This window comes from Haliaeetus albicilla, chromosome 3 (genome assembly GCF_947461875.1).
Source record: "Haliaeetus albicilla chromosome 3, bHalAlb1.1, whole genome shotgun sequence".
NCBI lineage: Eukaryota > Metazoa > Chordata > Aves > Accipitriformes > Accipitridae > Haliaeetus > Haliaeetus albicilla.
Genome location: NC_091485.1, coordinates 64,526,153 through 64,551,325, shown reverse-complemented (window position 1 = coordinate 64,551,325; position 25,173 = coordinate 64,526,153). Strand labels below are relative to the sequence as shown.

The window sequence follows — 25,173 nt, the reverse complement described above, 5'->3', positions numbered from 1 at the left end:
TTAGGTATGTACTTAGTCAAGAATATACAATGCTTGAAATGTAAATGGGAAAAAGATATTTTTACTAGAAAGTGAAAGATAGTTTTACTGAAAAAGTACGGTGGTCATGCTGTTAATGACGGAATGTAATTTCAAATGTAAATTCGTTAATAAAAATGTCAATTTCTTTCTTCATATAGGTGAAAGCTTTACAAATTAGAAAGCTAAGTTCCAACTTCTGTTTAAGTAACTTGGAAATAAATTTTTTATTTGCATTCCTTAGCAAAATTCAACAGGAGTGCATGCTTAGCTTTCTAGACATCTGAGAGTGTGCATTAAAGGACAGTGTTCAAAATGTGAATATGCTGCTCTGATTATTTTGTCTCAATTAACTGAGGGGGAGGGGAAAGGCTTACCTAGACGTGTTTATTATCAAATGCTTTGAAAGGGCTTAACTTTCTACAGAAGTTTTTATGCTGTTAGTAAATTCCGTCTAAAATAAATATTGAAATTCCTTCTATACTTTTTGGTAGTAGAGATTGAAAAATGGAGGAAAACTTGAAAGTATGCAACTTCAGACACCTCAATTAAAAAAAAAAAAACACAAAACCAAAGCCACCACCTTACCAAAAAGTCGTCCATTGTCTGCTGAACCCTGCCTGTCCCCTGTATAGCTCCCATAAAGATTCAAACTAAAGGACAGCAAGTAGGGTAAATACAAAATAAGCAGTCTTGGAGGTGGTGAGCATCACCACTTACTTCATCAGTGTGTCATATGGTCTCTTCATTGAGCTCTAACTCTAGATGTGTTCCTTAGAGAAGGTATTTTAATTTGCCATGCTAACCTATGAAAATCTAGCCTTTTAAGGCCAAGAAGGTAACTTTTCACAGTTTGTCTTGTCCAGATTATTATTTAGTTTAATTCAGAAAGGTACTTATCTTTTTGGAATAGAATATGATTTTGTGTGGCCTTACATCTGAAATATCTTTTCTTCTCATGCTTTAGGTAAAAGAATTGTTTATTAATGATTATGAAGTTTTCAAAGTTGAGTTGCCTAGTAAGGACGAAAGAAGCATGTTTTTTGAGGATTTAGTTGTAAATCAAGTTGCTAAACCTCCTGCATCAAAAAACAACGCAGGTGAGGATATTTTACGTATAAAACTTTGCTAACTGTAAGTTAATAGCTATACAGTATTTGCTTTGGTGGAAATTTTCAATCAATACCTTTTCATGTGCTTGTATTTGAGTACCATAAATTGACTAAAATTTTCTGATTAATTTAAGCGCGGCGGCCATTGGAAGTACTGCCTGTAGCACCGCCACCTAAACCTCTACAGCTGACAGAGGAAGAAATAAGACGGCTGGAGGAGCAGGAGGAGGATACGTTGCTTGAACTTCGGATTTTCTTAAGGGATGTGACTGATAGACTTGTTGTTGACAGACGTTTCAGAGCATTTACAAAGCCTGTTGACCCAGAGGAGGTAAATTAGTGTTGATCTGCAATACTGTTTTATCTGCATGTATTTGTAATTTCTCTGTGTATGTATTTCTCAGTGTTTGTGTGCTCTTTATCCTCTTTTAAAAAGGAAGGTTTATCTTTGGTTTTGGGACCATACTATTCTGATTTTTCAAGAAGCAGGAAGTGAGTTTTGCTTTTACTTTTGCTGACTCCTTGAGGCTCTCAAATGTCTAATTTGAGTATTCACTGAAAGCCTTCTAAAATGTCTTTGGAACTTCAGAATATTTCAGTTGGAAAGGACCTACAATGATCATCTAATCCAACTGCCAGTTAGACCAAATACCAACACAGTTTGCTCATGAAAAGATTTTGATACGTAGGCATGTTACAGCACTAATTATAAACAGTATCTGTAGGACGGTTCTAATAAAGCCTAAAGCTCTTTAATTGTCTGTCAATAGTTTCTGTGAGAACAGGAGTAGAAGCAGCAGTTTTTAAAATAAATTTAAAGATTCTATTCTCTGCTTCATCTGGGGCTCTTCAGTATAAGATCAACCATAAGGACTGTGTGGTTCCTTCATCCTCCCATGCACTTCTTATGTCTCTTTTTCTCATTTAATTTATTGAATAAGTCTAAGCCAGGGGCATATACTTCAAAGTGAGCTGAGGTTTTAATATAGCTTTGCATTTCAGCAAAGTCCTGTTCCCCTAAGCATCCACTGAGTTGTCTTTACTTTCAGTTTCTGAGATGTGAATAATCTAAACAAACATAGATGTCCTCGTCTAATCTAGTCATTAGGCTCCTTTTATGGTCTGAGTAAAGCAATCAGCACCTCTGGGTCCAGTTATCTCATTCTGAAGTAGATGCTCAGGACATATATTTTAAAGCTGCAGTTCCTGCAGCCTTTTTCTTGCTGCCAACAACAAAGAGAATCTCTGGTGACTTTACCAAGAAAGGTTTCTTTGCTGTGATGTTCTGAAGCAAGTGAAATGAATCCCACTCTGGGTGTCTGTTCCTTTCTGTGCCCCACAGATGCTTCGGATGTCCCTGCTTCTTTTTTTCCCTCTCCTGGTCTGTCTCCTCAAAGCCAGCTGAAATAGCCCTTCTATTTTGAAGAAACTAACTGGTTAATTTTTGCATCTTTGGATGTCTCATAAATATTTGGAGTTTCTAAGAAGTCCTTTTGACTTTATTAAAATAATTAATTTTGGTAGGTACTGTGCTAAATCTCTGAGCACATATATTTCATTTGTAGGTACCCGATTATGAGGCAGTTATTAAACACCCCATGGACCTTTCGACAGTTGTCGCCAAGATTGACTTGCACCAGTACCTAACTGCAAGAGATTTTCTGAAAGACATCAATCTAATCTGTACCAATGCTTTAGAGTACAACTCAGCTAAAGATCCTGGAGGTGAGGATATGTTTTTATCCCTAATTTGGAAAAATTTAAAATGTAATAATTGATTAATGTTGTCTGTGGACAGTAGACTTGGGATTAGATCATTTTAAACATCCACAGAGAGCATTTCTTGCCAGGTTGTGAATGTTGTAGCTTAAACTACTTGGGCATGAAATTGTGATGGAAGTGTTGATCAGTAACTAGTACTTTTGCTTTAATAATTAACTTTTATGTCGTTATGCTGAAAGTATACACTGAGAGAACCTTTCAGAACCTACCTATGAAAAGAGCAGAATCTTTCTAAGTAATCAAAATAAAATATTTCATTGGCTGGTAGAAAATACTCAGTTCTAACTATAAAATTTCAGGTCGTCTCATTAGGCACAGAGCTTGTACTTTGAGAGATACTGCATATGGCATAGTGAAGGATGAATTGGATGAAGATTTCGAGCAACGCTGCGAAGAAATTAAAGAATCTCGTAAGAAAAGAGGTATGTGTTTTCACGCTAAGGATTTTAAGACTTGTCAATGAACAATGCAAGACACAATTCTTTGCTCTCTGTTTTTTATTGCAAGGTTGTGGCTCTTCAAAGTATGCTCCGTCTTCCTACCATGTAATGCCAAAGCAGAACTCTGTTCCTGGGTGTAAGAAAACAGACCCAAAGTGTAATGAAAAAATGAAGATGCCAGCAGCACCTGTAGATTCCAGCACACCCTGCTCTAATGGCAAGTTGCATTTTATTCAGACTTTCTTAGAGAAGATGCTAAAGTCAATGATACCTTCTCTGTTCTTGTGACATAACGGGTTTCTGTGATGCCTGATTCTCATGCCAGAGGCATTACATTTTTTTAATTTGCTTCAAAATGTGAGATATATCCAGAGGTCCTCCATTCACTATGGTTATGAAGTTCAAGTACAGTGGTTGGTTTACATTGTAAGACACTGGCCTTGATGGCCCAACTGACATTTAATGGCTCCTAAATTGCTCCCTCTTGAAGTCAAAAGTGTTGTATATGGCAGTTTCTAAAACTAGTTTTTAGTTATGTGAAACAGTATTTTTCCCTTCCCTGCCTTCAGATGCTAAAATCCATATCACCTTGTCGTGGGTTAAGCCCAGCCAGCAACAAGACACCACGCAGCCACTCACTCACTCCTTCCCCCCGGTGGGATGGGTAGGAGAAAATACAAAGAAAAGCTTGTGGGTCGAGACAAGGACAGGGAGGGATCACTCACCACTTACAGTCATGGACAAAACAGACTCGGCTTGGGGGGGGGAGGTGTGTGTGTGTCAATTTAATTTACTACAAATCAAATCGAAACAAGGATAAGGAGAAGTAAACTCCAAATCTTAAAACCACCTTTGCCCCACCCCTCACTTCTTCCCGGGTTCAACTCCACTCTCAGTTTTCTCTGCCTTCTCCTTTTAGCGGCACAGGTGTATTGGGTTTGTGTGGCAAGGTTTTGGTAGCAGGGGGCTACAGGGGTGGCTTCTGTGAGAAGCTGCTAGAAGCTTCCCCTATGTCTAACAGAGCCAATTCCAGCCGGCTCCAAGACAGACCCGCCGCTGGCCAAGGCCAAGTCCATCAGTGACGGTGGTAGCGCCTCTGGGAGAACAGATTTAAGATGGGAAAAAACCCAGTTGCAGTGGGTGCAGAAACTGCAGCCAGAGAGGGGGATGAGAGCATGTAAGAGAAACAACCCTGCAGGCACCAAGGTCAGTGAAGAAGGAGGGGGAGGAGGTGCTCCAGGCGCCGGAGCAGAGATTCCCCTGTAGTCTGTGGGAGGGACCCACGTTGGAGAAGTTCATGGAGGACTGTCTCCTGTGGGAGGGATGCCACGCTGGAGCAGGGGAAGAGTGTGATGAATCCTGCCCCTGAGGAGGATGAAGGGGCAGAGACAATGTCTGATGAACTGACTGTAACCCCCATTCCCCGTTCCCCTGCGCCGCTGGCAGGGGTAGGTAGAGAATCCGGGAGTGAAGCTGTGCCCAGCAAGAAGGGAGGGGTGGAGGGAAGGTGTTTTGAGATTTGGTTTTATTTCTCATTACCCTACTCTGGTTGATTGGCAATAAATTGAGTTAATTTTCCCCAAGTCAAGTCTGTTTTGCCCATGACGGTAATTGGTTGAGTGATCTCTCCTGTCCTTATCTTGACCCATGAGCCCTTTGTTATATTTTCTCTCCCCTGTCCAGCTGAGGGGGGGCATGATAGAGTGGCTTTGGTGGGCACCTGGAATCCAGCCAGGGTCAACCCATCACAGCAGGGGAATTGGGGTAAGGGTCAGTTCATCACACCTTGTCTCTGCCACTCCTTCCTCCTCAGGAGGAGGACTCTTCACTTCCCCTGCTCCAGCGCGGGGTCCCTCCCATGGGAGACAGTTCTCCATTAACTTCTCCAACATGAGTCCTTCCAATGGGCTGCAGTTCTTCATGAGCTGCTCCAGCGTGGGTCCTTCCCACAGGCTGCAGTCCTTCAGGAACAGGCTGCTCCAGCGTGGTCTTTCCCATGGAGTCACAGCCATCTTTGGGGGCATCAACCTGCTCCGGCATGGGGTCCTCCCCAGGCTGCAGGTGGATATCTGCTCCACCGTGGACCTCCCTGGGCTGCAGGGGGACAGCCTGCCTCACCATGGTCTTCCCCACGGGCTGCAGGGGAATCTCTGCTCCAGCACCTGGAGCACCTCCTCCCCCTCCTTCTGCACTGACCTGGGGGTCTGCATAGGTGTTCCTCTCACATTCTAATCTCCTCGCCTGCTCCAGGTTCCCCTTCTTAAATACGTTATCCCAGAGGCGCTACCACCATCACTAATGGTCTCGGCCTTGGCCAGCAGTGGGTCTGTCTTGGAGCCAGGGAAGCTTCTAGCAGCTTCTCACAGGAGCCACCCCTGTAGTCCCTCACCCATTACCAAAACCCCGCCACACAAACCCAATACACACCTCTTACTGTGATTTCCAATTGGAGGGAGAAAGGGGAAGAAAGTAGGCGAGCAATAATAATAGATATGTAAAGGAAAAATCATTATTTCCTCACTTTTCCTGTGAAAAGGACATGAAGGAACAAAGGGACTTGGGTCTCGTTCAGTTAAAATGTATGATGTGGTGTGACGTTTCCTGGTCTCACTGGCATAACTGGGAATTTTGCCAGTGACTTTACCCATATGCTTTGTGTAGTACTCCGTGAATACAAAGAATGTTGGGGTTTTCTGGAAGGCAAAAATGCTAAGTTTGTTTTAAACAAGGTTAACTGAATCAGAAAGCATATGAGGCGTAAGTCTTTACGGACAGTTTTTTCTCCAGCAAATATTCGCTTAAAATTGTCTCTTTAACTCTGCCCAACATGTGTTTAGCTATTGAAGTTTACAGCTTTATAACAGATTTGAAGAAGGGCTCATCTCCAAATGCTTTTCTATTGTTCATCTATATTAGTTCATGTAATAAGACAGTAAGCAACTTCACCTAATAACCTTGCTTTGCAGTAATACTTGCTAGCTAAAGTAAGAATTTTCTGCTCATAAAATCTCAAAGCTGGTGGTTTTGTGAATGAAATTCTGTAGCTGGCTTTTTAAAATCTAATAGCAAATTGACCTCGTTAACTTGCAGCTCCCTTCTAGACGTATGTAGGGAGACAGACAATGAGCTGCTTTGATCATTTTCCTTTAAGTCAAGCAAGATGAGGATGCTGGATTTTGAATGAAGAACTGTTTTGGTAATGTTTCGGATTACTTTTTCTGATATCTCTTTGTAGATATGTCAAAAAGAAAACGCAAAAAGAACAAAGGGTCTTCAAGTATCACAACAAAGAGGAGGAATTTTCAGTTCAATAAAGAGAATAAAGTTCCAGAAGACCAAAATGAAGTAGAGAGTGATGAAGAGTCTCAAGAAAAACATGTTACCAACATGGATCACGCTGAAGTTGAGCCCTCACAGGATTCTTCTATGGAAGAAAATGAAAACATACTTCAAGAACGACAGAAAAATGGAAATGAAAATAAATCTGGGACAGAAAATGAAAGAGGGAGAGTTATCCTTGTGGCTAAATCTGCTTCTGGAAAGAAGAGTGTCATGCTTCCTGAACATTCAGACCTAAGAAAGGAAAGTGACATGTTGGATTGCCAAACACCAGAAAGTTCTGAAGATGGAGATTCAAATGGTAAGTGAAAGGTCAAACAGGTCATGTAGCTTCTTTTTCTTCCGGAGGGGGATTACACTATTTATTAGGTTTTACCCTTCTTTAATTCTGTTCTGTTAGTTCTGGTGTATCTCTCTAAAATCAGCACACAGTGTGCATAATGATGCTGCCCCTGTAGTTATGGTAGCCAAACTCATGTTTTTCTGCAGCTGCTGTTTTTTTGATTCTGGTTTGTTTTTGAAATGGTACCTAACTGAAAAACAGTCATTGACTTTTATTGTGCGAGTATCTTCCCAATAATGAGCAGTGTGAGCTAAAAAGCTGTGCTTCAAGCAGCGTCAACCCAGAGTCACATGTGGAATAGAAGACTTACATCTTATTGTTTGCAATGTAAGATGTGTTTCCTAATCTAAATTACTCTGGAGTTTTACTGTGCAATGTCGTAATGACAATGTGATAATATATTTTTCCTGTTTTTCCCCGCCTTTTCCTCTAGCGCTTTTTTTTGTGTCTTGAGTTTCTAATTTTTAGGGAGCAGTGACTTTTGCCAGCAAGAAAGTAAAAGTCAAACATTTCTCAGTGAAAAAATTGTAACAGTTCTGTTTCTGTCATTGCAGAGAGAGACTGTATTTCAGGTACGGGATACTTCACTGATACTGTATTTGAGATAAACAGAAACCCTGACTTAAGAAATTTGTGTCATTCCAGATTCATGGGTACACTGTATGACTGATGGGAGACGTTCTTGGGTAGAAGAGCAACAAGAGATATGTGTTGAGAAAGCAGCGGAAATTCTTCCACAGCCAGTGATTGTGGATTTCTATGAGCTCAAAGTAAGTCTAATTTCAATTTTGTTAATTCTGAAGTAGAATGTTTTCTTGCTACGTGTGCAGTTGTAAATTAAGTCAGTTGTTAACCAATGCCAATTAGAACAATTTATGGGAAGGATATATAGCTTGTGAAATAATTCAGCTTGTAATGGACTATGACTGTTATGTTTCCACACCTGGTGTAGACTCTTCTTGCTTTTGGTGAACTAAACTTTAGGAGACTGTGTTCTCTTCCTAATTTTTAATTTAAAAGGGCTTGTTGAATTTTAAAATAGCCCATTGACAACCTGCTAGTACTGTTGGTTATTAATATCTTAACAGTTTTTATGATGGATTTGGGGGTTTGTTTTGATTTGCTTTTTGCATGTTTTCATTTATTAGGAACCTGAAAAGGACCTTTATTTCTAGCAGTGATGACTTTAAACCTGAAGTTAGCAGGTTGACATAAAGCTCATCATGCATAAAATACTAATACCTACTTTTCTGAAATTCTTTCAAAATCCAATGTTAGAATTTTGCATTCATACAGTTACAGTGTTATAAGGGTTTTCCAGTCCCTTGTAGGAGAGAAGTTGCTATCCTTGAGGCTACCGTTGAGGAAAGGGTTAAAAATGGGCCTAGCTGCAGCGAGTGAAAGAGGTTCTTTTGCATTAATTGGAGAGGGTAGAACAAGGACCTGATCTTCAGGGATTATTGCAGTGAGGAAAATTAGGAAAATTGCTAGGTTGGAGTCCCGGAAGTTGGCCAATGCAGAGGAGGGCTGATGTTTACCCGCCATGATGAGAAAGGGAGTATTACGTGGATGTTTCCCCTGTGTGGGGAGAATGTGACCAGATAGGGATCCCCTTTAGTGAAGGGGCTTGTTAACAGAATTTCTGTCACATTTTTAAGCTGTGACCTAATTTGTAGAGGTGAAACTAACTTTTTAAAGCTGGCTTCCTAAAGAAGCAGATTTCAGGGGGTTTTGTTGTTCATGTCTGCCTGTGTATATAGAGAAGCCACGTAGGTTTTTCATCGAGTCAGGGTGCTTAATAGCATGTGCTCCAAAGTTACTGCCTGCTGGAGAAGTCGTACAGTAGAGCCTTTATATAAGCTGAAACCTATATATGAGGAGAGCCATGGTCATGAAACGTGTCTCTTAGAAAACTTGTTTTGCTAACATGGGTGCCACTGGAACTAGCTGCTCATACCAGAGAGCCTCTTTGGAACTCACCTGCAGTGAATAAGCCGGGTGAACCTCCAAAATGTAGCTGCTTGGTTTTGTTTGGGGGTTTTTTTTGTTTGTTTATTTGCTTGGTAATATGCGTAGAACTTTATGAACACACAGAAGAGCATGCAGTCACCTATGTGGCAGCAATTAGAAATAGTTTCACGCAGGATGTCGACCATACACCTCTGCCCCATCCTACCTTTTCTGTTTGCAGCAGCTGAAAGCACGCTGCCTAGTTTTTGTGCGTCTTATCTGCCTATTATATAGAATGAAGTTGAGGGGAATACTCGAATTTTCTGTTAGCTGATCTGAGGGAGGTGGATTTTGATGATGGGCAGTTGTGAGGCAGTAATATTTTCATTCGGTATGGCTGCCTCTTCAGCTACATCTTCACAGCCTCACACAACACACAGATACTGAGCGGCTGCAGCAGTGGAAGAACGTGCTGTCACTGTTGCTTTCCCAGAGATGATCACATTCACATCTTTGGTAACAGAAATGACTGTGTGAGAGTTTGGTAATCTGCTACAGGCAGAGTCACTCTGCTAGTTTATCCACTCTTCAGTTTAAAGATAGGAGCTAACTGATCTAACTTTACTTTCTGATCTGGTTCAGACACTTGAGCAGTGTGTTCTGCCACCTGAGTTGTAGGCACGGTGCACATTCAGCTAATGGGTAACAGTGAGCACCTAAAGATGCTTCCGTTTCCAGCTGGCACAGCTGTATGTAGAAGACCTGTAGCCTGGCTTCCAAAGATCCATTTTACGGTGCCCTGTGATGCAGCAACAGCTTCCTCTAATGAAATGCAACAGTGGCTTTGCTGTGGCAGCTACTTTACAACAAAGTGGATTGTGTCATTCCCTGCTGTTCTGGAAGCAGTTGATTCGCAGTTATGGTCGTTGTGATAGATTGATTAGTAATAAAATATTGTCTGAAATTTAAGCCTCCCTTTTCTCTGAAGTATGAAAAACTAACTCATTTTCTCCAGTTAAATCTTGTGAGATATTTAATCTGTTCTCTGAAGTGTCACTTATATTTTATTTAACTATATAAGTAGGATGTCACTTGTATTGTTACTGTTTAGCTTCTGAAAACATAAAGAGCCTATGCAAAGGATCTTGCGTTATTCTAAACTTGTACTTTTCTATTTTTTTCTTCAGCAACTGTTGCATTTTGTCACTGCGCTAACTAAGAACTTCAATGTATTTCACCTGGAAAAACTATATGCCATTCTTAGTCAGTGCATTTACCAACATCGGGAAGATTGCGACAAAACTGAATTAGTGCAGGTAAATTTTTTTGTCTTGTAGCACTTTCTATCACTGGTATGCATGTGTGTGCTATGCATATGTATGTGTGCTCTCATTTAGCATGACTCTTTACTGCTTAGTTGCCTGTGTTATGAGACTTTTTCATTTCAGTCTGGAAGACATTTATCCATATTGCAAAACTGTTGTTGTATTTGGCATAATTGTTGGCAGTTTCAGCAGGAAGAGGCTTGAACTTGAAGACAATGGGTCCACCCCCCCCAGCCCTCTCCAAGTAGTTAACCTCAATCTGTCAACAGTCCTTCTCCAGAACCTTTCTAGGGGTGGGGGTCTATGAAAGGAGGGTGCTTTTCTCAGTCATTTCCTCTTTCTCCCCTTACAGGCAGTCAGACATTTTAATACTTCGTATAGTAGTCATTCCATTCTTGAAAAGAAATTAAGTATGAAACATAACAAGAGTTTCAATTTTTTCTCTAGTCTCACCATTATCTCTTTTTAACTAGCATGGCTCAAGCATCTTTTTTAATTTGACTTAAGGGGAGATTTCTGCCTATGCTGGTTTAATGCTAATGAGTCAAATTCTGATCTCTTCCTGTAAGAGGATTTCTGAGCTGTCAGAACTCAGCAGAAATCTTCCAGAGGCACCCATGGTCCCAGTCAGGCATTCCTAGTATTGAGTCGATTTAGCTAGGTTGGATATTCAGTCTTTGGATTCAAGATCCTTGAATCCAGTTGTCTTTGAGTTGCTTGTGCCTGAGAATAAAAAAAAAATTCTTTATGCCTCCCAGTCTGGCTTAAAAAAAGAGGAAGCCTTTTCTCTTTGGCCCTGGTCATCTCGATCTCTTCTTCCACATCTGATAAAGAGTTAGAACAGACACACCGTTCTGACTGTGCAACAGTGAGGATTATTTGGATTCAGGGAGGCCATTCCTGAAAAATGGGCCCTTCTCTCATCCAGTATAATGACGTGTTTCAGCATGAGAAGGGATTTATTTATGTTATCTTGGAGCTTGTGAGCTTTTGTGACTTAACTTTTAATGCTTAAATTAAAAGGGACTTGATTGTTTTGTTTTCTACTTCTACCTTTAACGAAAAAATATCTCCTATTCAGAATGACTTTGCAAGCTGGTCAGGAGCCACCTCTACTTCATGAAGAGATACATTTTAACAAGTAGTTACTCCGAGTGCAGAAAATAACATTTCCAGCTTTTAGTTGTGGCTTTTCAGGAACTGTCTCCTCTTTCTAACTGTTGAAACCACTGTTGGTACAGATCCATAGTCTCTTGATACAGATCCATACAGTCCCTCTAGCCTACTCTATTTTGAATGCATAAATATGTGTTTGAAGCTGGTGGGTACAGAAAGACTTTGTGACAATGGTAGCACATATATTTGCTAAATATTACTAACAATTGTACGTGTATACAGATTCTTTATTCTTTTTATGAAGATATAAACAGGGTTCTTAAACTTTCATTCATGCTGACTGCTAGTTTGTCTTTTTTTTCTTATTAGGAAATGAAGAATGAAATTGCAACCTTCAGTTATGTTCTGTGAAACTTGATTTCAGCATACTTGACTTCTACTCTGTTATGTTGTCTTTTTGTTGCATGTTGTTTTCTGAGCATAGTTCAATAAAGTTTACTTCTACATGTTTATTTATACATATATTAAACAAATATATTCTAAAATCTCTTAAAGCTAAAATAAAGTCCTTTAACTGCTTTGATATTTTTGTCCTCTCTCTATATATATTTTTATGTGACATACTGCTGTCATTGCCTTTGGAACACTGCAGATCTGAACGTCTCCCAGATAATTTCAGTACCTCTCTTTATCAAGTTTTCGATCATTTTCTTTTAAACTTTTATCATTGTTTTCCAGCTTGTGGGAATACATTTTTCTGAAGTAGTCTGTGGTGCTGTATAGTCCATTGTATATTACATAAAGGTTTTAAAACAAATCTCATTTTGGTATATGACAAGTAAACACTTTAGAAACCTCTTAATGCAGTTCAGAGGTAATGTTTTTTAAAGCACCTCAAGTGGTTTTCATAGAATTAACAACCTGAAGAAAGCATGTGGGAGAAACACTTGTTCCACAAACATAAGAACTTCTGCTATGGCATATTTTTGCCTGTCAAAAAACCTAACTTGAAACAAATTAAGATTTACAACTGTAACTTTCTCAGGTAAAATTTAATCTTGCTTGTAATAATGACAATCTTCTTGATACTGGAGAATAGCATTTTAATCTAAATTGTTAGGTGCAGGTTAGGTGGCTTGTAGCTGAATTAAATTGTAAATAGTTTTCTAGTTACCTGTAGAGAATTATATCTGTTTATTACATAAAAGTGAATATATTGTTGGTCAAAAACATATTTAAGTAAAAGCAAAGCAATACCCCATTTTGAAGACGTATGGCTCTTCAAACCAGCAGAGAAAATTTCTCTCAAATGGACAGAGTTGTTTTTTTTTAAATTGATAATAAGATAGGCAAAGTTTAATTTTATAAAAAATTATTCTCATATCAGTTGCGATAAAATACGTGGCACAATACGTTGCTGTTATGTCACCTTGCATACACAACATCTGGTGATACTGAATGCCTAACTGTGCAATCCCTCTGTGTGTGTTTTTGTTTCTTAACTATGTTTTAGGTTTTCTTGTTTCTTTCTCGTGTGTTTGTCCAAACATTTGTGTACTATGCAGAATTTTTTCTTCTATCTGTATTGTTTGGATGGGTATTAATAAAAAATGAATCTCCTTTGGGGGGGGGGGTGTCTGCTCTATTTATATCACAGATAACAACCTTACACTTAAAAACCAGCATGAGTCTTAAGACTGTAAAGTAAGAACTGTATGTGAGCAGCTTACCCCACTCTTGGTGTATTGGTTATACGGCAAAGGCAAGCACAGGAGGAAGAAAAACTATATTGAAGATTTATGTTTTAATGTAATGTATTACATTGGAAATGTAATAAAGGAATTAATGTCATTTTTCCTTAACTTGATCTCTACCTTGGCTGCTGTCACTGATTTTTGATGGGGCTGTGGGGGCTGTTTGCTGATTGCGTTCCCCAAGATGACTGTTTGAAAAACTGGAGTGACAGGGTGGAAATGAGGAGCCAGAAACATTCCTGGGATCAAAATGTTTGCTCTTCAAAGCTTTGATCAAACTCCCTCCTGTCACTAGTCTCGACAGGATACTGTACCTATGCAATTTTTGTTTAATTATAATTGTGTAAATCGTGGTTTTCCATGACCAACTGTTAACGCTTAACTCCTAACTGTTCCCACAAGCCACACTTTTTATTTCTCAGGAGACAGTAATTTATTGTCTGAACCAAAATGGAAAACAGTGATAGTATGTAGAAATGCAGCATTTTTGAGGAGTGTGGAGCAGGAGTTAAAACTAAATATTGACTAAAATATCTACGTATGTACCGAAGGAAGAAGCCCCCTTTCTCCAAGTTCTGTAACTAAACAAAAAAAGAAGTGGGGGCGGAGGTGGTGGTGTGGGGTTTTTTTCCCCTCAGAGCCGTTACTTCTGTGCTCACTCGCCCCTGGTTTGGGGCTCTGGACCCTGCGGCAACGTCCTCTCTCGGCGACAGCTCTGGGCGCCTGAGGGAAACTCGGGGCTGCCGCTGCAGAAGAAGCCTTCGCGGGGTGAGAGACGACGCTGTCCGTAAAACCCGTCTGGGTGCGTGGCGGGAGGGTCCAGCGCCGAGCCGAAGTTTGTCGGCGAAGGAGCGGGCTGTGGGCGCCGCTGCCACACGGGAGCTGCCGGCCTGTCGCCCCCCCCCGCCCCGTTCCTCCCCGCCGCAGCCGTTGCGCGCCGGCACCTCGCCTGGCCGAAGGGCGACGAGACGCCGGTGGCCCCCGGGCTGCGGCGCCGGGGCAGCCCCCCGCGGCCGGCCGCTGCCTCGGCGGGGCCGGGCCGCCCTCCGGCGGGTGCCCGCCGCCTGACGGGCGGGGCGGCGGCGGAGCGGCTCCGCCCCCGCTCCCTGCCAGGGAGGCTGAGGCACCGGCCGCCGCTGCCCGGCCTCCCCGCGCACCCGCCCCGGGGCAGCGAGGCGCCGGGAGGATGCGAGTGGGCGCTGCGGGCGGCGGCGAGGCGAGGGCCCGGGCGGCCGGCGGCGTTGGGAGTTCCCGGCTCACCCGCCGCCCCCCCGCCCCAAAAGAAGTGCAGTAGTTTGTGAAACGCAAGATGGCGGCGCGGCCGTGAGCGAAGGCGGCAGGCGGGCAGGCAGGCGGGCGGCGCGGGCGCGGGCTGAGGGGGCGAGGCGGAGCGGCGCCGTCAGGTAGGGGCTCGCGTCTCCCGCCGCCTCTGGCGCGGGCGGAGAGGGGGCTCTCGGCGCCGGGAGGCGGGAGGGCGACCCCCCCCCCCCGGGAGGCGTGCCCCCCGCACGCCCCCGCTTCCCCCCGGGGAGCGGGCCGGGCGCTCTCCCGGCGGGGACGGGGCAGCGCCCAGCGCGCCCGCCGCCCCGCGCCTCCCCGGGGCAAGGGCGGCTCCTGGCCGGCGGCGGGGGCGGGCGGGCCCAGGCGGGCCCGGCGGGGGCGGCCGCCCCGCTGCCGCCCGCGGGGTGGGCGCGGTGGGCCGGCCGCGCCCCGCCCGCCTTCCTATTGTCTGGCGGCGGCGGGCGAGCGGCCGGCGCGGTCCCCGCGGCCGGGGGGCATCGCCTGCCGGGGGCGGCGGGCTCCAGGCTGACTGGGGGAAGCCAGGGCGGGAGGCAGCCGGGGCGTAACTTCGAAGCGGACTGCTGCGTGCCCCCCCGGTTCGGCTCGGCCCGGCTCGGCTCGGCCCGGCCCGGCCCGGCCCGGCGGGGGGTTAAACCCCTTCGAGTCCGAGGACGATCTCCTCTCCCCGGTCTTCCCTCCTCCGCCCAGTGCCAGCTGTGAAGCCGGGAGCCTGTGCGTGGCTTTTGCTCGCCACAGGGCCGCTGAGGACTCGCCTGACTCGTCAGTCGGAAAGGAGAGTCGAGAAGTTCAATCCCGGTGCGCCCGGAGGAGCTGGCGAGTTCCCGCCCGGTGTCACCGGGCTGCGCGCACCCGCGGCGGCGCTCGGGATGACGGACTGACAGACAGACTGACGGCAGCCAACGAGCCATGAAGTTCTGGCTCCAGAGTTGTCTCGCATCCCGTGGCGTTGCAGAGCGGGGGCGAGCGTGGAGGAGCAGTGCGGTGTATGTGCAGGCAAAGTTGGGGAAGATGTCTGGTTTACTCTTCTGGGGGTGTCTGGGTTTTGGGGTGCGTTCTGACCCTCGGCTCTCCCCTAGATCAGGATGTGCAGCACTGGAGATCAGCACCGACTTCAATAAACCATGTAATGGAGGCAGTTCTGGATCTCTGAAAGGGCTCAGAGTATCTGCAGTAGTGAACGTTATCTGGTAGGTACCACTCGTGCTTTATTTATGAGCTGCTTGGACTTTCTGGTAGGTTAAATAGTTAACGGAAGGATGGAGAAGTTTACTTTGCACAAAGTGTCATGTAAAATAGCGAAGGCTGAGATGTCTCTTGGTCTGCCAGCTGGAATAGGTGCCACTTATTTCTAAAGCAGAGATGTACAGAGAGCATATTGGGCATGTCAAAGTGCATATAAACATTGTATAAATAAAAAGTGGATTTTGTCATGAACCTTGTTACATGAAAACAAATGTTCCATTAAAGGTAGGAATGAAAGAGGAATTTTAAAAGCTGTGCTGTTGGTTTTGACCAGCAGTCTGCCTTTTGTTTGTTTTCGCTTAGAATGATTTCGCGCAAAAAAAGAAAGCTTGTGAGTACTTACAGAAACCCTGTTTAAAACAACCTGCGTGATGCAAACTAGAGGACTGCCCTGAATTACTACCTCTTTGAGTGAGCACGCATCATTTAGAAAACCCTTTTGTTACTGTCTTTAGACATTGCCAGCAAGGCAGTCTATTTCACTTGTGTTGTTAAATGAATTCCCCTGAGCAGATGAGAAGTAGATGCCATTTTTTATAATTGAAGTGATTTGCTTTTAACTTCAGGCTAGTGGGTTTTCTATCTTTGCTAGACTGAAAAGCCCTCTGCTATCACATTTGGGTAATGTGTGTGTATACTGTGATTGTCCCCAAACTTATCTTTGTAAAACACAGCAGTTTGAGGTAGAGCTTTTCTTTGTGAGGCATGCTTTTCTACTCTCAATTTTTCTTATGACTCTCTTTTGGATTATTTCCTCTCTTGCAACACCCTTGATGACCTGTGCATGCTTTAGCTGGATCCAGTGTCCTGGTGTCTAGACTTAATTGCTGTCATTTATCACTGTTGGTTATTATTGGAGTAGACGATATTTATCACTGTGTACCAATATATCACTGGAGACGGTTAGAGCTCTGTGTTGAACAGTTCTGCCTTTTGTAGATTTCTTGGTGCTGAAGAATTTCTGTCAAATAATGGACTTTGTACTATTATTAGGATTCCTTTTGTTCCTAATCTACTGAAAAGACTGTTTCTTGTGTCTTTTGCTTCACTGAGCAGTCTATAGCATTTCACTTAAGCTTACTGCTATCCCTGAGCTTTCCCCTTGTTTTTTCCCCCATTTGTTTATATGTAGTCTGAGGGGAAGGATTAAATTTTGGTCAACTTTTTCATCTAGTTATGATTAACATTGGTGACCCTTTTGTTCAAGTGTGACTTTAGAAGAGTCATATTTAAAAAATAGTCATGTGTCTTTGAAGTCAGATTCTTTCCTCAAGTCCGAGTTCAGGACTTTTTCCACCTTCATGAAACTGGAACTGTTAAAGCACCATGTACATATAAACTGGGTTTTATTCTGTGGGCACATAATAAATATAACCAAGGCATAATCACTTGTAGCTAAGCTGTGGCTAATCTTTATTTTGTTGATCAGTTTCTCTTTATCTGACAAGCTGAGGTCTAGTCAAGAATTCCATGGTGTCAAATTCAGTATTTTTATGTTTTCTAATTTTTAGAAATCCTGTTGCAGAAATGACAGAAAGGCCTTTTCAGTGTCTGTTTATTGAATTAAAGTCCTGTGTGATGACAGTTTTGGGGTCATGGCGTGAGGGAAGATTTTGAGCATTTTTAGCTGAGTGCATGGACGTGCTGCTCTCTTCTGTGTATTAATGGTCAATATTCCCTCTCCTTCCACTTTAGATGCGTGGTCATTGATCCATAAATGTCCAAGATGGTTCGCCTCTGAGTTGTCAGTGACTTGTAAACAAGTGATGCAATTTTCAATATAGTACCATTTCCCCTTTTTCTTCTGTTTACTTGCTATTTCCTAAATAGGCAGCAATGATGATCTTAGTGTGTTCTACTCGTGTATCTCCCCACTACGTGTCAGTAGCATCACCTTTGTTGAATACCTATAAGAATACAATTTTCTGTTGTTACTATTTAAGTTTCTAATATTGTCAAATTAGGCATTAAAGCAGCTTTTTTCTTCAGGCTTTCAGAGGGATATGATGACGTGTTTTCAGCATTATTATTAGTAGTAGTATTAATTCCAATTTATTGTCTTTATTCCAATTCATATTCTTTCCTGTTTTCTCTCTCTCTTTTTTTTTTTTTTTTTTTTTTTTTTTGTGTGTGTGGCTAGTTCAGGACCTTCCCAAATACTCAAACCCCTTTGCTGCATAAACAGTTGTTTCTTTTTCTGTGGAGGTGGAAGCCACCAAAAATGATACATTTCCTTATCCTGTGCCAGCCAGATGGCATTTCATAATTCTGTGCCTTGCATCACTTTAACTGATGGTTCATTTCCAGTTCTGTTGTCTTTCTGTCAAGGAACTGAAAGGAAGGTCTACTCAAGTCTTTTTCATGTCCTTCAGAGTTCAGTGAACTGTAACATATTTCATAGAACCATGTCTCTACTACCAGTGGATCCTTTCTAATCAGCTTCAGAAGTCAGCCCAATTTGAGCAAAAGTCTGCTGTTGTTGCTTGTGGGAAGATGTGTACCACTCTTTTATCCTTAAGACCTTTGAGATCATAGTAAATGTTAATGGAATTCAGTGAAAAAGAGTATGATCTAAAGGGGCAAAAACTGGAATCTAGACTACATTTATTATACCATTAAAATTATAAAAAGAGCGGTATTGTGCTAAAGCACAGAAGCTAGGAAAATTGCTGACAACTAAAAGAGGAACGGATGTGGCTTGATGGGGGAACCTTTAGGGAAAATGGTAAAAAACTTTGAATGCTACTTTTTGCACTACTTAAATGACATCAAAGGTAGCAAAGAATTTAATGTTGCAAACATCCTTTAGCGGCATGACCTCTGCTTCTGCCTAACAGGTATAAAGGAGCTCAATATATTCAACTTCCAAAGAACAGGCTTCAAATTGTGTTTGGAGCCATTTAAGAAAGCGAGTTTGGTATTTTAGGTTCACTCCGTGCAACTCGGCCTTCCCCTGTGGCATTTTGCAACCTGCTGCTCACCTTCCTTATCTGTTGGTCTCACTAGGAGTTGAAGGAATTTAAGATGCTGCCAGGGGACCCACAATTTGAAGTCGTTGCTCAAGCAAGCCTTGAAGGCTGGCAGTTTTGTTTAAACAGTGGGCAGACAGAACTGTGTAATGAGGCATGCATAACGCCAGCCCTCGCTGTTTGGCAAAGCCAGCATCGTTCTGTAAGCACTGTGAGCGCCAAATTCACCCCACCAGACAGAAGGACAGAAATGAGCTTTTGAACTTTCTAATGGTTATGGTAAAAGTTCCACATGTTCAGCACTCTAAATCTTCAAAGCATCTTATGAACCACATATATTGGATGAGAAATAGCTGTTAGCTTACAATGAGTCCTGTGAATTAGGCAATCATTTTATATAGTTTTTAAGGCTTCAATCCTTGTTTATAGGTTAGGAGTGTGATTATTTTAACGTTGTCTTACCTTACAAAGGTGCTAAGAACTTCACAGATGGAAATGTATGTTTGTATGCTCTGAAGCAATCTTGGTAGAGGTCTCTTAAGTTTGCCTTTCCTAAAAATTGAGGTGTATTAGCCTAAACAAAACATGGTGCTAACATGATTGCCTTCCTCCCTGTGTTATAATGGAAAGACGTGCTTTGTATGTCAAAATACCATTGATTTTAAAACTCTCCTACTGGCTCTGTGCACAGGTGTAAGTATCCGTTTTGGTCGTTAGGTCAAAATGAGATCTAGGAAAGTTTTATGTCCTAAAAAGAGTAAAGAGGACACAATGGGGTGTCAGGAAAGAACAATTATTACTGCCTGGGCTGTAGAAGACTGGTAGTTAAACCGTAGTTACAGCTGTGTGCTTCTTCAAAAAAGTCCGGGTTCCTAGTTAATCTTCAGAATGCTTTCAGAGTAGGAGAATGCTGCCTTTTTATACATAGGTTAGCTGTCTTCAGCAACATCAGTTAGAGCTGTATCAGGAGTAGTTAGGCACTTGGCAGCAGTTGCCAAGAGAGCTAGGTGAAGCAAGCGTGAAGACTCGGGCGTTTCTGTTTCTTAGTAGGATTCTCAGCAAGAGAACACATTTGTAGCCTTGGTGGAATTTTTTGAGCATTCAGCACTGCACAATGTCCAGCCTTGTTTGCAATGTTGAATACTTACGGCTTTCTGTCCTCCAAACTTCTCAGTGGGGATCTGGTCTGACAAAAGGTTCATCATACCTGGAGCGTCACGTGAATTCAAGTTTTTTGTGTATGGATCATTTTGAGGAATTGGTGCCCATACAAGATCCCTGCTGGCATTGTAGGTATCTGTTAAAATATGATGCAAACCCTACACAGCTCTACTCCTTGTATCTTATGAGTGTTTTTCAAATTTGACTTCTTAATACATTTTACTTAAATTTGTTGGAGGAGTTTGTGGGTGAGTAGAGAACTGATTTTTTTATTACATTAAAAGAAATAATTTAAGATGGAAGGAGACTTTTTTTTGTGAAATTATTGCAACTTCCGGTGTTTTATCTTACAGTCCACAAACATTCATTTTAAATCTGATTCTTGACAGGTAGGGTGGCTTTTTTTTTTTTTTTTAAATTATTCTCTAGTTATTGGGTTCCTCCAGGGGAAAAATAAGGCCTTGTTAATACCCGCTGTTTGTTTCTTTCGTGGAAAGGAGGGAAGAGGTGAGAAAAAAAAAGTAATGTTGAAGTAAAGTAAGTTTACTCTTTCCACACATAGTAAACAGACACATGTGCATATCCTTAGAAATACATGTATTAATCATTGTATATAATGTTCAGGGAGGGAGAAGTTTTACGTTACTGAATACACTGAAATTTTACTTCAGAATCCTTTGCTTTTGAAAGCTTTCCAGTGTATTAATATTTGCTTGGATGATGACGGTGCAAACACCATACTCTGTGGTTACACATGCTTACTGATGAAGAGTGAGCAGTACTTTTACTGCAGTTTAGGCCAGATGGATCTGGGCACGAGCTAGTTCTAAGGGCAGAATTTGTGGATATATGCTTTTTTGTATGAGTGAATATCCTATTTCTGGATGTAATCCTCATAAAGTCACTGCCTGTGAACTACTGGACAGGAGCCCTCTTCCTTACCAGGCAACGTTTAAGCCTGGGTGCTGCAGAGAGCTAGCTGTCTCTCGGGAGAGAGGGGCTGAGGGTGCGAGCTTGCTGGAGGGTTGGGACTGAAGATTGCTTTGCACCAGAGCAGCTTCTTTGCACTACCTTGTGTGGAAAGATTCAGTCATTTCCACCCAACGCAATGAAATAAAAAGCTCAGTCAGCCATTTCATCTTCAGATACCCCGCCCTCCAAAACAAATATTAAAAAGAAAATGTAGGTTTTGGCCCATACATATCCCAGTAATTTCCACTGATTAAGTTGGTGCTTGTAATTGGGATCTGGACAGGCCATGTTTTGCAAAATACAAGTATCTTTTTATTTCAGTAGAGGAAGTTACAAGATTTATATAGTCCCTTTGATATTTTATTTAACCCAGTAACTGCTTGGGAAGGAAAGAGTCTGTTTAGTTTACCTTTGTTCTAGATTCAGTTTTAATATCTAATGTTTAAATGAAGGGGGGTTGATCTTTATTCCTAATGATTCATGCTGCCTCAAAGCACAGTGGTTTCTAGTTGTGTGCTGCCTTTCCCACTGGGGGATGCAAACAAAAGAACAATAATTTCAGACTCCTCCTTCAGTTTCCAAGAGAACCTTAGCTGCTCAGGGATAGCTTTGAATTTTAAAAGCATTTTTCTTCCAAATTATGTATTGATTGCACACAAAATAGCAGTGCTGTAATATGCAATTTAAAACAAATGCATGATGGTGCTCATTTGCTTTTAATGCTGCTTTTTCCAGCAGAAAAACAAAAAGGGGATTCTGTTCCCATAAACCAGTCTTGCAAAATCCTTACAAACATTTATTAGTCTAGACACAAAATATTCTCAGCCGGCCTCAGCTTGACGATGGCAAGGAAAAAAAAAAGCAAGCTAATATTGTACTTGGCTGTCAAAAAAGGGAAAGAAAAAAAAAAAAAAAAAAAGCTTGCCCCAGGCTAGTGAACCAGTAACATTTTGCTGGGGCTGCCTACAACAACAGATGCATCTTATTCCCATGGGGTTTCCAGGCCTGCCTATTCTCTTATGCTAAACTTGGACGGTCTCATAAACATTCTCTTTGAGTACCACACCCCAGTCGTATCCTGGGCTCTTCTAATTTGGTTGATTTAATAATGACAGTAAACATGTTCATATTGCTTCTCCTTACCATTCTTTGTATTCCCCTGTGTCCCCCCAGATATCATTTAACTAATGCATTAATTCAAAAACAATCCTAATATATGGGAACTGGAATAACTGATAGAAATCAAAATGGTTTAAAATAGGTGATCTAATCACAGTTTAAATCTGCATGTAGGGAATCTTGATTTAAATTATTTCTTCTAATCTTGATTTGCATTTGTGCTTTTGATAACTTTCATAAATGGCGAATGATTCTCATTGTTTGATATTGTGGTAGTTTGCAAAATTTTGTTTTGTAAATGGATAAATGATAATCAGTGAGTGTTTATTTTATCAGTCCTTTATCTTGACATACACTCACTCAGATTATTGATTTTTACTTTTCATTGTTTTCTTAGAAAATAGTGAATTACGCATATCTTGTTTTTTAGATAAGGATTAGTTCCCATTATTCGCAATTTATGTCGAACTGCATTTGGTTGGAAATTAAAATTTAATTAAAAATTCCCCTAAACTGCATAACATGTCTGTATTATTAATTAAACTACTGTAAATGTGTAGAGTATCTAAAAATACATTTATTGAAGCACCACTTTTTTTTTTTTTAAACCTGTAGATGTATAAGACAAAATATGATACTTTTTTTATACTTACTAGATTAAATCTGTTGTTTCTGTGATGACGTATCCATGTCTGTTAAGATTTTAGCCCTGGCAGAGCTCGTGCTCAAACCTGAATTGGAGATCTTGCGTGGAAAACAACCTGGCCTGCTTTTTCAACTTTGAGGCAGGACACTTCTGTCATTCAGAAAATAATTCTTATCTTCACTCAGTGCAGATGTCTACAAAGTGAATGTCTGTCCGTAAGGTTAGTCACCGACTACCACTAGTTCAGTGTTTTCACTAAGAATTTCCAACTTGGTTAACTAAGACAGCTTGCTTCTAAAAAAAAAAAATTACATGAACTAAAACTGTCTGGTTTAATACTGATTTTTTTTTTCTCAGTGCTTTTATCCCATTAATAAAAACTTACCTGTTTACAGTTAGAACAGTACTTCAGACAGTCATCGGTGCTCTTAATGTTGGTAAATCAGATAGGTGTTACTCATATGAGGGAATGTGTTCACTGTGTTCTTGAAACATTAATGTAAATTAACAAAGTGTTTCTGACTAAAACTGCTTTTGATTTTCCTACTCTAAATAATAGGAGGTTTAAACATAATACTGATTCTTCTCTTCCTTCCTCCCCAACTCTAATGCTGTCCTGTTTTGTGCTGTGTAAATTTTTTTAGGCTTTTCTGTTGCTTCTTAAATGTGTTTTTATCAAGACATACAGTATTTTTAAATACAATTCTACTGCCCATTCTCATTTAAATCAGTGAGAGTATGATTTTGACCCTAGGATATTTATGCAGCTTTAAACTACCTATATATTTTAAAACAGAACTAATCTGATTTTTTAATGGTGTTTAAATCCAATGCAAAAAAGAAGAAAGCAGCCTCACAGCTATTCATTTTAAGTACGGTGTTTTAGTTAACTACGTACTTTCCACTTAAATCCTGTTGTGCTGATTTTCCACCATTATACTAGTACATGGGAGACCAAAAATGAAACTGGGTAGTCTCTTTTTGGTAATCTTTTTTCTTGCTTCCCTGCCAGGACTGAAGATTGGCGGTTTGTGTTTGTACTGCAAGAGTTGATTACAAGACAGGCAGCTCCAGCAGAACAGGGCAAAAGGTGCAGCCTCCAGCTTGACTCAGCCAGTGGCTCCCAAAGTGGCGGTTGTCCTCCCAAGCAGGCTTCTGAGTAGTTAGGAGAGGGGTCATGTGTCTGGTGGAAAGTTAAGTCACAGAGGTGAGGTTCACAGTAAAATTTGGGGTGTCAGCCTGGATAACAGTGGTGTAGGGAACCAGTCTGGTGAAAAACTTGATGATTCTTGCTGGGTTACTTCGCTGCTGTGTGGAAGGCCTTCATTTAGGTGAGCTGGGAGCAGTGTGGGACAACATCAGGCTACTGCTGGGCTCCAAGGCCAGCAGCGCTTGTGAAGTAGAACATGTTAAACATGGTAGCTCCAAACCTCCTGGTCTCTGTGCCATGGGCTGAGGTATTTGTTCTAGTCTGCTGACTCTTCAAGACCATTCATTACTCTGTGGTAACTTGAGTACACAAGTCATGTATCTCTCTGACTTCTGCGGGTGACCATACTTCAAGATTCAGCTTTTTATTCCACATGTTATACTTGGAAGGCTCTATAGTCCCCTGTCTTTTACCTTTTTTTGTCAGTGGGCTGATTGGCAGTAAACAATGTTTATCCACTCTGTGAATGCATGATGGTGGAGGGCAGAGGGGGGATCAGTCTTTGTCACACACAGGATAAGACATTATCTCCCACAGAAATCAGCGGGAGCATCTAAGGAGTACAGTACAGTACTCAGCAGGGGAGTGGAGTCAGGTCACTTGCAAATAAAAATGCTTTGTTTTTTGCAAACGTTAACTTGGTACACAGTGGTATTTTACTAGATAGTTGAGATCTGCAGAGAGTGTTTATGCAGGCAGCTTGGGCTACCCTCCTTCCTTTTAGTTATAAGCTGAAACATCCCAAAATCTCAGGGAGAAAAATTAGAGTAGAAGGGGCTTCTGGAGATCATCTAGTCCAACCTCCTGCTCAAAGCAAAGTTAACTGTGAAGATAGATAGGGTTGTTCAGGGTCTCACTAAGTTTTAAAAACTTCCAAGTAGGAAATGCCTTAAAAGTTCCGAGCAGATCTCCACAACCTCTCCAGACAACTGGTTGCAGTCCCCCGCCGGCACTGAGATGCTGTTACTCTAATCACACCTCAAAAGTAATGTACATCTGTAGCAGACCAAGATTATGTTGGTGTTGCAGTGACAGGCAGGTAAACCTGAGCTAGCTTGACAGTCTTACCCCAGTCCTGGCAGTAATTTAGTGCTGCCCTGGGAGTACTTCCACTTAATGGCAGTGACCAAGTACCGTGAATATGGAGAGGGAAACTTAAGTGTTGTATTTCTGTTGTGAAATTGCTGCTGCATACCAGCGTTGGTTGTATCAGGTCAGAGGATAACATCCTGAAGAAATTCTGTAAGATCAGCTGTGCTTGCAAGCATGAACACAAGATTTTTATGCATCCCTCCAGTATGGAGAAGTCTGTCAGTAGGGTCTAGGTGGATTCTTGGTTTTGTCTGTCCTTAATTTATGTGATTCAGCTTAAA

The 25,173-nt window shown here is 41.8% G+C and overlaps 2 protein-coding genes across 7 annotated transcripts in view; both read left to right on the top strand.

The window, feature by feature from the left end:
- The window catches only part of ATAD2 (ATPase family AAA domain containing 2), a 39,522-nt gene extending 26,226 nt beyond the window's left edge, over positions 1–13,296 (top strand). Inside the window, exons 20-28 of the mRNA XM_069779993.1 lie at positions 986–1,118; positions 1,265–1,461; positions 2,696–2,855; positions 3,212–3,334; positions 3,420–3,569; positions 6,588–6,992; positions 7,680–7,804; positions 10,172–10,300; positions 11,795–13,296. Of these exons, the coding sequence (XP_069636094.1) occupies positions 986–1,118; positions 1,265–1,461; positions 2,696–2,855; positions 3,212–3,334; positions 3,420–3,569; positions 6,588–6,992; positions 7,680–7,804; positions 10,172–10,300; positions 11,795–11,836 (1,464 nt within the window). The 3' untranslated portion in view covers positions 11,837–13,296. The remainder of the gene's footprint in view (positions 1–985; positions 1,119–1,264; positions 1,462–2,695; positions 2,856–3,211; positions 3,335–3,419; positions 3,570–6,587; positions 6,993–7,679; positions 7,805–10,171; positions 10,301–11,794) is intronic.
- A 963-nt stretch (positions 13,297–14,259) lies between these two features.
- ZHX1 (zinc fingers and homeoboxes 1) overlaps positions 14,260–25,173 on the top strand; it is a 29,221-nt gene continuing 18,307 nt past the window's right edge. For 2 of the 6 annotated variants that reach the window (XM_069779985.1, XM_069779980.1), the window contains exons 1-2: positions 14,260–14,582; positions 15,558–15,668. The gene's annotated coding sequence lies outside the window, so the exon portion shown is untranslated. Of the gene's footprint in view, positions 14,583–14,816; positions 15,465–15,557; positions 15,669–25,173 lie in introns of those variants that run through there. The other 4 variants (XM_069779983.1, XM_069779984.1, XM_069779981.1 and 1 more) reach the window with 4 other exon arrangements.